This window comes from Leguminivora glycinivorella, chromosome 15 (genome assembly GCF_023078275.1).
Source record: "Leguminivora glycinivorella isolate SPB_JAAS2020 chromosome 15, LegGlyc_1.1, whole genome shotgun sequence".
Classification (NCBI taxonomy): Eukaryota; Metazoa; Arthropoda; class Insecta; order Lepidoptera; family Tortricidae; genus Leguminivora; species Leguminivora glycinivorella.
The window spans coordinates 6,804,704-6,820,408 of NC_062985.1; the positions used below are offsets into that span (position 1 = coordinate 6,804,704).

Here is a 15,705-nt window from a genome sequence, read left to right on the forward strand (position 1 = left end):
ATTGCCCAGAATATGTTTCTATTATCGCCACCAACAGGCAGTTACTTTCCATACGTAAATTATTGAATTATCACGTTATTGTACGTAAAGTCACAATATTCAAATCATACGTCAATTGTACGTCAACAAACTGCGAAACAAGAGTGTGACCAGTAATTTTTTAAGTAGTGTTTGCACATGGTGCACGTTACTTGAAACACCCGGACGTACAGTCAACCAATTGGAACCCTAGGCCACTCTACAACTATGTCAAAATGACAAGCAGTAGACCAAGAGCCCAGGCCCGCCAGACCTTCCTCAAATTCTCAAGGATGAAACTTTGGGACAATGTAGAGTTTGTATCGACGTTTAATGTGTGCATATTTTCTAGTTCGGCCCATCGGCCAATTTTTTGCTATCAAGTGCTGAAGGTGAAAAAAAAAGTGCTTACTTTCCTTAAATTCTCAAGGCTGATTTTTATATATGTGTTAGAGCACGTTGTTAGAAATTGGTTATCATCAATGCCAGACCATTTCCGCCGGCCATAACTTTTACCAGACGCGACAAAGTTGGCAAAAAACGACTCTAACTTACCTCATTTTCTCAAGCCTGATTTTGATATATGATACGCAGGGAACTATAACTAGACCGTTTGTAAGCAGCCAGACCAATCGGATGGACCCAACCATCCACCAGACCGACTTAAAGTTTCGCTATGAACATCAGTAAAATTGTGATTATAGATAGTTAGCCGAAACTACAAAACCTAAGAAGTTGGTCTGTTGACATGTGCATAATTTTGTATTATTATGTTCCGAGAGTATGATCTGAAGGTATTGGTAAGCACTATTTGATATAAGAAGGTCTGATATTGATTTTATTTTAGGGGGTTTATGGTACTTTCATTAAGGTCTAGCAAATACATTTCGGACAACCCTTATCTGGCTTAATTTGAGAATATTCCAATGACTCATTAGTACGATTTCAACAAACAAAGGTTAATATGCTGCCAAAACATATTCTTTAAGAGTCCTCTTCATGGTTCTTCAATAGGGCACTTGCAGAATAAATGCGGTGAATTTATATAATTAAAAAAAAAAACGCATTTTGAGCAACGTTTCGGATTGCCGTAAATTTTTGATGCAAGCAGGATAAGAGAAACAGATAAAAAAATTAGCTTTAGGCCAAAGTCTACTAGACATTCATGGGGTTTGAACAGTCCCTAAACCAGATCGACATAAATACTGTATGATAGAGAAATTCGACATCAAAGTCGAAGTAAGCGTAAGCGCCATGCCACATTCTCTAAATGGCCGCCATACACAGATCCGAAACTTTATTTTTTTTAAATAACAGTGGCTAGACTATGTCCAGATATTCTGCTTTGTGGATCATGTGTAGTTGAGGTTCGCACCGTACAATTTTTTTTCGCAATCGTATCGTCTTGTACGCAGTTTGTGAATTTTCTAGTAGCATTTGTCCGAAATCGTAATTGGTACTCTGGAAGATTAAGTCAATACTGTCTAAACCACATGCTTTACGTCGTTTCTAGGACAAAATGCGCACCTTATTATGTGACTTATTAAGCCCATGTCTTGTTATAAGAAAAAAATATAATAGAAAATAAATAAGGCTACTCAAAGTTGTGTTTATACTTAACGATACAGTCTTTAGAAGCGATTCTGAGAAATTTTACCCCTAAGGGGGTTAAAAACGGGATGTCAGTTTGTTTGGGAATCTAATTTTATTTTTAGTTAGGAACTTAAAACTTTGTAAAAAGATAGTAAATAAAAGTAGAAGAAAAGTAATTTCAGCTTTTTTCGATTTTCGTCCTTTTAGTGGGTGAAAAACGGGATGGTAGTTTGTATGGGAATCCAATTTTATTTTTACTTAGTAACTTAAGACTTGGTAAAAAGATAGTAAATAGAAGTAGAAGAAAAGTTATTTCAGCTTTTTTTTCGATTTTCGTCCTTTTAGCGGGTTAAAAAAGGGATGGCAGTTTGTATGGGGACCAAATTTTATTCTGAGTTAAGAACTTGAAACTTGGTAAAAAGATAATAAATACTAATTGAAGAAAAGTATTTTCAGCGTTTTTCGATTTTCGTCTCCATAGGGGGTTAAAAAGGGGATGAGAGTTTGTATGAGGATCAAATTTTTATTTCAGTTAGGAACTTGAAACTCGGTGAAAAGATAATAAATATAAATAAGAGAAAAGTAATTTCAGCGTTTTCCATAATTGCATTTATAAAGTGTACAAGAGATAAAATTAAACTACTAATCATACAAGCTTTCATTCCCTTTTTATCCCTGATAGGGACTGTAAATTGAAAATCGCTAAAATTACTTTTCTTCTATTTGTATTTATTATCTATTCACCAAGTTTCAAGTTCCTTACTCAAAAATATAAGTGATCCACATACAAACTTTCATCCACTTTGAAACCCTTTTAGGGGACGATAATCAAAAAACGCCAAAATCACTTTCATTTTATTTTGATAAAATTAAACTACTAATCATACAAGCTTTCATTCCCTTTTTATCCCTGATAGGGACTGTAAATTGAAAATCGCTAAAATTACTTTTCTTCTATTTGTATTTATTACCTCTGCACCGAGTTTCAAGTTCCTAGCTGAAATAAAAATTTGATCCTCATACAAACTCCCATCCCCTTTTTAACCCCCTAAGGAGACGAAAATCGAAAAACGCTAAAATTACTTTTCTACAATTAGTATTTATTATCTTTTTACCAAGTTTCAAGTTCCTAACTCAGAATAAAATTTGGTCCCCATACAAACTGCCGTCCCTTTTTTAACCCACTGAATGGACGAAAATCGAAAAAAGCTGAAATTACTTTTCTTCTACTTCTATTTACTATCTTTTTACCAAGTTTTAAGTTCCTAACTAAAAATAAAATTGGATTTCCATACATACTGACATCTTGTTTTTAACCCCCTTAGGGGTAAAATTTCTCAGAATCGCTTCTAACGTCTGATGTACACTATAAACGTAAACTGATGTGCGAAATTCAACTTCTTAGGTTTTGTAGTTTCGACTATCTATAATCACAATTTTACTGACGTTCATAGCTACACTTTAAGTCGGTCAGGTGGATGGTTGGGTCTATCCGATTGGTCTGGCTGCTTACAAACGGTCTAGTTATAGTTCCCTGCGTATCATATATCAAAATCAGGCTTGAGAAAATGAGGTAAGTTAGAGTCGTTTTTTGCCAACTTTGTCGCGTCTGGTAAAAGTCAGGGTCTGGTAACCGTTTCCGTCGGCCATAACTTTTACCAGATTGATGATAACCAATTTGTAACAACGTGCTATAACACATATATAAAAATCAGCCTTGAGAATTTAAGGAAAGTAAGCACTTTTTTTTTTCACCTGAAACGCTTGATAGCAAAAAATTGGCCGATGGGCCGAACTAGAAAATATGCACACATTAAACGTCGATACAAACTAATACTTTGTCCCAAAGTTTCATCCTTGAGAATTTGAGGAAGGTCTGGCGGGCCTGGGCTCTTGATCTATTATAACGTCACTATGACATAGTTCTACAGTGGCCTAGGGTTCCAATTGGTTGACTGTACGATACGATTTTTTTTTAAGTCAAGATAATTTTGGCATAAAGAAACATGCAGTACCTACTTGGTAATCCATAATGTATATAATTATATATTATTAATATTGTAAATGCATCTGTGTGTCTGTTTGTTTGTCCCGTCTTTCACGGCAAAACGAAGTGACGATTTGACGTGTTTTTTCAAGTGGAGATAGTTGAAGGGATGGAGGGTGACATAGGCTACTTTTTGTCTCTTTCTAACCCTCCACTTCCCTAAAATGGAGGGTGAAAGTTTGTATGGAGGATTCCGCAATTAACGCGATCGAAGCCGCGCGCAAAAACTAGTTAATAATAATAATAAGATTATTAATGTATAGTATACTAGCTTTTCTTCGGGGCTTCGCCCGCCATTGCAATGTCACAGCTGATCTTCAGTGATGCCCTCTCTGTTTAATGATTCCTCTGTGTTTACGATGCTCCTCTTCTTTCTTCTTTCGCTCCATCTTAGGCCGAAAGTCCACTATCATTTACCTATGATTATCATAGAAATATGATCATAGGTCTTGTGTGCCTCTCTCTTTCTCCAACGTGAAGAAAAAGGAAGGCATGATCATATTTCTATGATAATCATATGATAGATAATCATCGGAATATCGCCCTTAGGTTGTGGAGACTTCTCTCTTCTTCGTCGAAACCTCATGACTGAGGGTCGTGACCACCACAAGTCGCTGTACGTTGCAGTGCTCTCCACCCAGGCCGATCTTTTGCCTTCCTAAAGGATCCCTGGAGCCCAACGCGTGTGACCTTCATTATTGTGCTGAACCAGCGCGTGGGTGTTCCGGCTCTTTTACGATGGCCCTCCACTGGTTCGACGATCAACGCCTTCTCAAGGCTGTCAGGATCTCGTCTGGCCAAATGGCCAAAGAAGCCTATAATTCTCTCCCGGCAGATAACAGAGAGGCGAGTCTTGACATTAAGCTCTTGTAGAATAGATACGTTAGTGCGACGTGCTGTCCAAGAAATTCCCAACATTTTACGCCAACACCACATTTCGAACGCATCTATTCTGGCCACCGTTTGCTCTTTGCGGAGACTACTCGTGCCTCAATACTCGTAGCATCAGTATACAACCATTACAACCTTTTTTTAAATGCATCATGTAGGCCGCAGAAACTGTAGCCTGGGAAATTAATTTGGGGGGTTCACTTAATAGATCAGATATACATATATGTATACATGCGCGTTGTGAAACATTCTTAATCAGTACCTGTCACACCATGTTGTATAAACATTTATAATAGCCCAGTTTGGGAGCAGCAGCAGCATATGGAGAAAAGACTACCATCTTACCACAGTATAATAAACAGTACTATAATATAGTATAGTACGGCCACTGCCGCTACCCGCTGAAAGTGCCACCGGGTGGGCGCCTGTCAAAAACGCGAACAGTCGACCTGTCATCTCTCACTCATACAAGCATGGTACGCGTTCACCTACGCGAGCTTACAATGTGTGCTAGGAACGCGCGTCTTTCATATATTTAATCGCCAGTGTCCGAGATGTGATCTTACCATAAAATCTGAAAGTTCAGAATCCAAAGATGAAATCCGGATATAAGATCGCCATATGTGTCCACGCCACGACATACGACAAAACGAAAAACGGTACTTAGGACGATTAGTTACAAACCAATTTCTCTTACAAGTCCCGAGGTGAAACTGTAGCTTCCTTCAAAACATTACTTAAACGGTTTACTAAACAACTCGAAAAGATCTACTGGAAAAAATAAAAATACAAAAAATTATAAAAGTAGCAACAACGTAAACAAATTGATTTCGTTGATTGACGGTGACTGTCACGTCTGACTCAAGTCTGACAAGTGCGGGCTGCAAGAAATGCGTTCAGATTCTAATTTATTTATTTAAACTTTATTGCAAAAAAAAGACAAACTTAATGTACAAAAAGCGAACTTCAACCTTCTAACCTTAATACGGCAGAGCAGAAAAGATGCATTGGCAACCAAATAAAATTTCTTTATTATTAATTAAGCATCTGTCTTTCTTTATTATTTAGGCATTTAGAAATTGAGCTATTCATGCGTAAACATTTTCTCCTAAAACCTCCTACAAGTCCTACATTTTCTTTTTACTTAATTACGTTTTATGCTTTTAACTTCGACTTCCAAGTTAGGATAGCAGATTATTTTACATACATTTTATAAATAAGGTAAACTGTTAACATGCATTTTTTGTTTCAGATCAGTAGGCTCTACGAAAATAAATCAACACAATGGCTTTCGCGGGTCTTAAGAAGCAAATTAACAAAGCAAATCAAGTAAGTACACGCCATTCATTATTCATTACCATTGATATCACAAAAATCGTTTGAACTTTTAAGTGTTTTAAGGCTCTTGTCATATTCATATTAAATTATTCATAAAATTAAAAAAATTACATGTCAAAGTTAAAGTTAAATTATCATAATTGAGGTACAATACAATATAACATTTTAAAAATGTGTCGTGTGTGTGTGATGTCGAACAATAAAAAAAGGTAATACAACTAGGGAACAAATCAAATTATTTTATTGAATATTTTTTGATTTGTTATTTTTCTAAGTGCGCCCCGCGGCGGGCGTGTGGTCTAGTGGTAAAGACGTTAGCCGCGTAAGCTGAAGACCCGGGTTCGATTCCCGGCTCGGCCACCAGTTGTATGATATCTATTTCAATTTATAAAAAAGGTAATATATAATGGGTAGTACATCCATTCATAATACGAAGTTTCGAAATTTGAGCGTGATTTCGCTGTAAAAATCAAATGAAATTACCTGTAAAATGAATGAATATAATATGCCTTATTACACTTATGTGCAACTTGCTCGAAATAATGTAGTGTTTTCCTTTAATATTCCCCATATTGTTCCATAATAGTCTACCCTGTTTCTCCTTGCACGTATTTAATCAGTATGATAATAAACAAAGGGTAGTGTTTTGAGAGATGCTCGTTAAGCTTTAAAGGCTCAAGCCGTCTTTGTCCAGGATTACGGCCAACCTGTCCTTTTAGATCCTATGACCACCATACTAGTTGAATTTGAGGGCTTAACGCGGACTCTAGAATTAATTTGTCCCTAAATTCCCAATCGTGCTCAGTGAATCCTAATGTTATTTGTTTATATTTATCAGGCCGTAAAAAATGGACCGACATAACTTTATGCCTTGTCAAGTGTAAAAATATGGGTGTACATACACATCTTACTCAAAAATATGTCCCATAGCATCTTAGTTCGGTGTAATAAGAGCGTAATACGTAGTACCATATTTATGAGACGATTTCTTCGATACATATTTTTGCACTTGACGGTGAAAGTGTCCATAATTCGGACCCGCTTTTCGGTAATCCGGTCTTGTTCCCCGGCTTAAATGAAGACAGAATTCAAAATGACTATTAATGTATGTTGTCTAAACATCTTTATTACTTGTTAATAATTAATTGAACTACTGATGTGCCGACGGAAAGTTTCCAAAATTCTGAAATTTTCACATAGGAAAACTTCGGAAACTTTCTACACTTTGTATGGACAAGTGTATGGATGGAAACTTTCCATTTCATAAATTTAAATTCTCTTTATTTTTCGTGAAAGTTTCGTGAATTTTTCAAGAAATTTAAGATTTTTTGGAAAGTTTCCGCAACTTGCACATCATTAAATTCAACCGAGAATTTTCAGAAAAGAACATTAGACCGAGAACTGATTCGGTCTGAACATTTTGATAGAATTTTCGTCTCATTTGATTTGACTTTGTGTCTTGTCTTGTCATTAGACATCTCAGGTGCGCTAGTTAGTTAGTGCATTGAAGTCGTACTATGGCATCATATCCTATAGCACCACTTTAACTGAACCGCTAAAACACTTCACACTCCTTACTTCCTTCAGTGACCGACGACAACCAACACTGGCCGACTTATCGTCACTACTTTGAAAAAATCTCGTATCTCACGTTGCTTCTCAAAGATAAAACGCAGTAAGTCTATATGCATTCCATACATACTTACTACAATTTTCTTTTCATTAACAGACGCAGATACGAGTTTTTTTAAAAGTAGTGACGAATTATGTACCTAAGCACTTCGTATTGCTGCGTCCCTGGTACCTGCTGTCAATTAAACTGAATCAAAAGGCGTGCGAAGTGATTAGTCATTATAATATTAATACTGACAAGCAAGATCAAACTAGAATGATGAAATATATGAAGACAGGGTCAAAGATCAACATTTTAAAAGAGTATCTGATATAATTATTCACGTTTAAAATTAAGTTTTTTATGTACCTTCGATGTTTTGAGGATACGTCCCCGTTATGTCGGAGAAGACTGGCTAAAGTAGAAATAACATCTTCTAGCCACAATGTAAATACTTTTTGAATAAAAGTCCTGAAAGTAAAATCAGAGAATCGGTCACCAGAACATCGATCGACCTCAACGCCGCTGATTCTACATTTTGTTCGGTTGAAATGTTTTGCAATTAACCGATTGGATTCTCTGGAACTTCATTAAACTTAATGACCGTGACGTCCACGAGATTGTATTCAGAGGCTGTCCAAAGGGTAATTGTTTCGTTCAATGCCGAAAGGGTCCTTCTGCTGTGCAATTAGGACTTTTTTTTTCAAAATTTCTGTTGGAATTTCAGAGATTAGATTGCTCTTGCAGCATAACCACATTAAGGATGATGGAAAATCTTAATTGATTTGTTTATTTAACTTCAAACGCGGATAAATCCACTTCACATCTTATATGTATGTAAATAACAACCTTTATTAATTATAGTAATTACTTTTCAATACTTCACAAAATCTGTCAGTTTTTGAAGTTGCGACAGTTGCGACAATATTCAGACGGGGATGAAGCTTGTCTTTTTTTAACCGACTTCAAAAAAGGAGGAGGTTCTCAATTCGACTGAATGTTTTTTTTTTTTTTTTTTTTTTTTTTTTTTTTTTTTTTTTTTTTGTTTTTTTTTTTTGGTTTTTTTTTGTTTTTTTTTTTGTTTTTTTTTTGTATGTATGTTACTCGATATCTCCGAGAATCGTGGACCGATTTTCAAAATTTTTTTTTGATCGAACGGGTATAACCCCGAGGTGGTCCCATTGACACCAAGTCGGGGTCTGATGATGGGATCTTGGAGAAATCGAGGGAACTCTTCATATGTTATAGGCACATGTAAGGTTTTTAGTGTATTTTTCAAAGGTACACCAGTATTTACGCCTGATGGTAATAATTTTATGTGGCTGAGCTGATGATGGAAGGTCAACTCCTCAACGGTTAGGAGTTAAAGGATAATTCTTTCACTACTGTACATATATTCGGACTGATACATATAATATCACTAGTAACCACTAAAAATCAACAAGTAAATAAACTTTTTAACAAAAAATAAAACCGCCTTCAAAAATAAGCGTGTTACAAAACACAGAGAAACTGAAAAGCCAAAAATAATAAACCTTTGAATTCAGATTTCTTATCGGATTGCAATAATCTAAACATCCAAATTATAAACAAATCAATTATTTTTGGAGTCGGGGCCAGCCTGCGTATGGTTGGGTGGGGCAAACAGGAAATAGCAAGGCGACGAACAGGTCTGGTACCGACTACAAAAATAATTGATTTGTTTATAATTTGGATGTTTAGATTATTGCAATCCGATAAGAAATCTGAGTTCAAAGGTTTATTATTATTGGCTTTTCAGTTTCTCTGTGTTTTGTAACACGCTTATTTTTGAAGGCGGCTTTATTTTGTTACTACCTATACCTATTAGTAATTCTGTTCTGTGCCGATGTTAAGTAGATTATGTGCAAATTAATCATTTGCCCCGACTCAGGCAAGCTTAGTTTCCTCTCCGCTATGTCCCGTTTCCTTTTCATTTATCGTCGTCGGTAATAACAGTCTCTACTGTCTCTAGTTAGCCGCTCCGTTCAGATTACTGTAACATTTTTATTATAGTTTTACCACTTAACTCAGTCGGTTAGCAAAGACACTGAATGGCGAGTTTCTAATAAAAGAGCTTGATTATCATTGTAATATTATTTAAAGTAAGTTGTGAGGTTAAAAATACCTTCTTAGTTCGTTTTATTTTTTAACCACTTTCACTATTTTGAACATTCGAAAGGAAACAAAATAAATGTAACTAGCCTTATCACAAAAAATCAAGAAATGGCTCGGTCTAGTAGACCATAATAACTAACCACTTAAGTTAAACGGTCTACCAATGTCCCATTTAGATAAGTATGGTAATTCTTATAACATTGATTGTATTAAAAGCGTCTCGTCCTGCTGATATAGGGGTAAATCGAACATCTTATGATTGATGGAGTTCTAATAGCGCATACAATATTGCCTTCGCCTACTGCTACCCAACCAAACCCAGTGGAGTTTTCGAATAATATACAAAGTTACTTTAAAATAGGTAATTTATAAATTAAACAGATTTTTATCCTCGCAATAAAACCAATAAAAATGAAAGCCTGATCATCATCATTCGCTTGCCCTTATCCCAGTCAATTTGGGGTCGGCGCAGTATAGTAGGTATGTCTTCCTCTTCCAAACCTCAATCGACCGTCATAATTCCTTAATGGTCTACTATTAATTCTTGTTTTATTTAAACAGGAATTTAAATACAATATTACATTTCAGCGAATTTGTGAGCAAATCACGTATCTACAGAGGAAGCATTCTAGTATTTCGCACACGAGATATTGGCAAGAGCAGACGCTCAATCGTGAGAATTACATTGTGATTCGTGACAAGACTGACGAGACACTCGGTGCGGAGTTATTGGATGTTCCAAGATCGCATACCTCAAGCTTATGTTGATGCACGTTGCGGGCACTCCAAGTTCATATTGTTGGTTGTGGCTAAGGGCCAGTTGCATCAACCATAGTTAACAGACACGTCGGCGTTACGCAGCAGAAGTCTATGGATTATCCATATACAAAAAATTTTGCGAACGCTAAATTTGTTGATCGGTTTGGTGTAAGGCAGCGTCCACACTCATGAGACGCATGTCTTGCGGCGCGGAACAGACGTCTCCGCCACGCCGCCTGAATGTAATTCAAAAAACCGGTCAAGAGCGTGTCGGGCCACGCTCAGTGTAGGGTTCCGTAGCTTTACGTATTTTTCTCAAAAATTACTAAACCTATCAAGTCGAAAACAATTTTCCTAGAAAGTCTTTATAAAGTTCTACTTTTGTGATTTTTTTCATATTTTTTAAACATATGTTTCAAAAGTTGGGGGGGGGAACACTCTTTTTCCTTTAGGAGCGTTTATTTCCGAAAATATTAATATTATCAAAAAACGATTTTAGTAAACACTTATTCATTTTTAAATAGCTATCCAACAATATATCACACGTTGGGGTTGGAATGAAAAAAAAATCATCATCAAATTTTTCACTTTTTATTTTACCCCTTTGTCGGCGTGATTGATATACATATTGGTACCAAATTTCAGCTTTCTAGTGCTAACGGTCACTGAGATTATCCGCGGACGGACGGACGGACGGACAGACAGACAGATATGGCGAAACTATAAAGGTTCCTAGTTGACTACGGAACCCTGAAAACGTCTCCTCAGTACATTTGTATAGAAAGGACGTAAGATGCGCCCCAGGCGTCGTGGCGGCGGCGAGTACACTGACGACCTCACATCTCACCTCACCTCACATCTTTTGATCTTGACCATGTATATGTACAGTCAGCAATGTCACCATCGATATACGAGAACTGTGACAGCGAAAAGGCCAAATATGCCGGTACACATCTTTATACAAAGGTGCGTTACGTATACTTGGTTACTACGGTTTGTCTGTCACTGTATCCTTGCTGAATGTACAAGGCGTAAATTTCCCCGTTCACTGTTTTTGGTTGCAGCGGGAAATATAATAATTTGTCATTGTGCTACATCCTGGGCGGCGGGGAGCGGGGCGGTGGCCGTGACCGCGCCTCGCCCTATATAGTCGTGCCCCAATTATGGCGGCCTTCGTCTCCTGGCGGGATCCTGCGACATTGAACAATTAGGGATTTAAATTGCTCGCAGTGGACCAAACTAGCCGACTAGTGCCGCTTGTTTAAAGTACAATGGCAAACCCAAAAAAAGGGTCAACATTTCGACGGCGAAGTAACAAGAACTCCTAAGTACAGTCGACTACAGAGATATGTATCCACTTTTTCACCTTATTGCATTGTAATAAGGTGAAAAAGTTATACATATCTTTGTAATCGACCTGTACTTAGGAGTTCTTGTTACTTCGCCGTCGATTTGTGTCAGTATAGTTGCGTTCAGTTACACTTGCACACGATGGAACACGAAATTTTTGCCTTGACATCAAGGTACAGTCGACTACAAAGAGATGTATCCACTTTTTCACCTCATTGCATTGTAATAAGGTGAAAAAGTGGACATCTCTTTGTAGTCGACTTTACTACTACAATTTGGCCATCTGCTCTAATATCAAGAAAGCACTTTAGACAAAAACCTGAACCTTGTATAATTTCTCAAACTTTTACCGATGCGTAAGATTTTACCTAAGTATTCCTTCACTAAAGGCAAAGTCAGTCATTGTTATAATGAAACATAAAATTCAACAACGGACAGTAAATAAATGTGTAAAGTGAATAATAGATATATTAATGTAGTTTTTGTTTATCTACCAGGTATTATACTACTTACAATATTTACTTAAGGGTGCTTTCAAGAAAATCGTCGAAATAATGTAAAATTGATAGTTTTAGTTAATGAAATACTACACTTTCCGTTATCTAATCTAATAGATAGATATATTTAATTCAAGTTTCATTTAGAGCATCTTATTATCTTGATTCTTATCAGACGGGATTTTTGAAAACTAACTCACTAAATTAATTATGATTTTTATTCTGATGCACGTTTAGGAAAACCCGCGTATAGCGCTGAATTTGTCGATCTTATTTATAAAATTTGGACAATTTTGAATACTGAAACTGGTAAATTTATAATAAGTACGTATACCCTGTAGTACAATCTACTCAGACTAAATTTTTATTATAAGGTTTTGAAAAAGAGTAAACGAGGCTAAGACGAATTCATTTTTTTTCAGAAATTACTTAAATCGAAGTGACAATGTCTTTGAAATCTACATCACATCGAAGTTATTTACGTGCAAAATTAATCTGCAGCGTTTACTAAAATTGCTCTTATGCCTTGTGATTATAAATTTCTATTATATATTTTTAGCAATTTTTTGAAAACGAGCCTTCACCGTCACAATTGACAACGTTTCAAAATTTTCAATGTCCCTAATCGAAAACCATTTCGAGATATACGCCTGTAGATCACAAAAATATATTTTTTAATTTTTTTTTTCCATATTTTTAGTAAAAAAATCTTAATAATAGTTTAAAGGGGAAGTGACGTTACATAGTTGTTCGGAGCTGCCACTATAACAAAAAAAATCTTCCGGTTGGGATGTCACTTGAGTTTGACTGTGACACTTATCACAGCTCGTAGTATGGAGATTAGAGGTAAGGAGCGAAAGTTTTATAAGTATCAGAAGTGCACAACTGCACATATAAAACCATAGATAGGTGGCGCAGTATTTGCAGGTACATAATTGTTTGACACGTCATTTTTCGACTGTTCTACTTTGACAGATTTCCTTCCTTATACTTCTACATTCCATAGCTAGTAGTTATTCAATATTTGTTGACAGTGACAATTGACAATCAGACATCTCGGTCTGTTTAAGCTGACTGTTAAAACTTTATTTTTAGGAATGATTTTGTCGTTTTCTTATGTGTATGAAACAACACATGTGACGTCATTAAGTTGAGTCTTGACGTTTGTAACTTACGCTCTTTCTGCTCGAAGTAGTAATAAAAAGGGATTTTCGGGTTAAAATAGCAGTTTTTTTGAAAAATAAAAAAAATCCTGTATCTTTTATTATTGAGTTCTTTCAAACCAAACAATAAAAAGTAGTACTCAAAAATATGAAATGTTGTCAATTATTTCTGGTCATTTTCTCATATTTCGTTAGACCAAGTAGAAAAAGTCCTATAATATGTTGATATATATGTGTAAACTACTCGCAAAGCTCTTTAATTTGATTTCACACACGGTTGCGGTTTCACCATTTTTTACATGAAAGCCCTCTTAATATTGTAAAGAGCTATTTGGATAATGTAATGTAACGTAATAAACATGCGAGGGTGGCTAATTATCCTATTAGACGTCAACCTTAAACCTTTGGGAATACCCTGAGTTGCGGGATCCATTATTCGGTAATTTAACAAACAAGTTTTGCCATAATATAATCTGTTATGCCTATTACAAGTTTTTATAGCCAAACTATAAAAGTTATTAGAGGTAAGTTAATTTTATCTGGCATAGTAACATTCGTAACAAACTCCTAAACGAAGTTCCTAATTACAGATGAATTGGATATCGTGAAGCGGGTCAAATTTAGCTTCCAAGATTAGCAGTACTATTTATACATAGGTACATATATGATTATGGCCATTATGGGACTAGGTTGATCTGTGTAAAGAGTTCCCCGATATCTTGTAAACCGTGATACCTTCAAAATGAAAGCTTTTAAAATATTCATAATAATATATCACCTAGTTCCAATTAACTACGACTACACGACTACATAAATAAGCCATGTTATCGATAACCAAACAAGTGATCCCATAAATCGTGGTTCACATAGTAACTTGGAAGCTTCCGTTATATAATTCGCGGCGGAACGAGAGGACGATCTCGGTCAAGGGTAGGCCTCGACCCCGGGCTTTATACAGCTCCGATAACTCTTCACGGCTAAACGGCCATTCTTCGCTTTCGAATGTGCTCGGCTTTTCGATGTTATTACGATAACACTGTTCTGGGGTGGAATGTGTTTGACAAACTCTTTCTAGGTAGGAAGCCTGACCAGAAGATAAATACTTTAAAAAAACTTCGTATCTCACACTGCTATTCAAAGTTAAAACGCAGTAACTCTATATGCATGCATATATGCATCCCTACATATTTACTTGATGTAGTACATTTTGTCTTTTCACTGACAGAAGGAGATATGTTTTTTTTTTTTCAAAGTATTGACGATATGATTATTGACAAGAGGGCGCTGTTATTCTTATGTACTTATGCGGTGAGTTCAGTGTAGTATGAAGAAAATAGTTCTAATAATAATTGAAATTGAGCAACATGACGCGTCATATATTTCTAGTCAGGTGCCGTAGCCGAACGCTGCGACGCGAAACGAAAACGAAACGCCGCGAAAGGTGTTCTGGCTCTGTCGCGCCAATACGCAAGAGCGATAGAGAGAGATATCTACTAGCGTTTCGTTTCGTGAGCGTTTGTGCCATTCGGCTACGTACCCTGGCTTTAAGTGGGGGATGTGTTTGCAATGTTGACGCTGTATGTAGCCTGTCAATTTCCCCAACTCGCAAAAAGCTAGTGAAGGGAAAAAGCTACTCGAAGATATATTAAACGTATGGTCGAAACTGCAAATGTGCTCGGCTTTTCGATGTTACCATAACACTGCGGGGTAGTATCTGTTTGGCAAACATTTTCTGCTTAAGTGGGGAAGCCGGAAGGTATCTTTGGCTCTGTCGATATTGCGACCTGTCTCTTTGCCCTGTTCTCTTCAAAAAGCTGCAGTCAATCAGGGCTACATGAAGATATTGTGTAGATATTTGTATTTTTTCGCCTTTTAACGATGTTTAAAGCCTTGAATTATACTAGTGTAAGATACACAGGGATAAATCTCGACTGGGGGGCAATTGTAACTGGTACATTTTTTCTATTATTACACTATGATGTTGAGTTCTACATGTATCCACTGAACACGCCTACCATATATAACCGGTGGACACTCTATTAGTAAAACATGGAAAAAACGGACCAGTTACATTTGACCCCTCAGTCGAGATTTGCCCCGCTGTACCTTATCTTCTCTATAGTTTTTTTTTTAAATCTGTTTTTTAATTTATATGGAGCCTTGGTCCATGGGACTATGCCGGCTCCGTTAGGCCACTTCATATTATTAACAATAACTATACAAACTCATTATAAAAAACAGGTCAAAACAAAAGTAGAAAAAAAAAACAACCGAATTTGTATATTTATCTATAAAAGAAAC

General features: G+C 36.3%; 1 protein-coding gene across 8 annotated transcripts in view; it reads left to right on the top strand.

Moving 5' to 3' along the window:
• LOC125233805 (endophilin-A) overlaps positions 1 to 15,705 on the top strand; it is a 101,064-nt gene that overhangs the window by 56,199 nt on the left and 29,160 nt on the right. For all 8 annotated transcript variants that reach the window (XM_048139921.1, XM_048139926.1, XM_048139927.1 and 5 more), the window contains exon 2: positions 5,802 to 5,878. In XM_048139921.1, coding sequence (XP_047995878.1) covers positions 5,834 to 5,878 — 45 coding nt within the window. In that variant the 5' untranslated portion in view covers positions 5,802 to 5,833. The remainder of the gene's footprint in view (positions 1 to 5,801; positions 5,879 to 15,705) is intronic.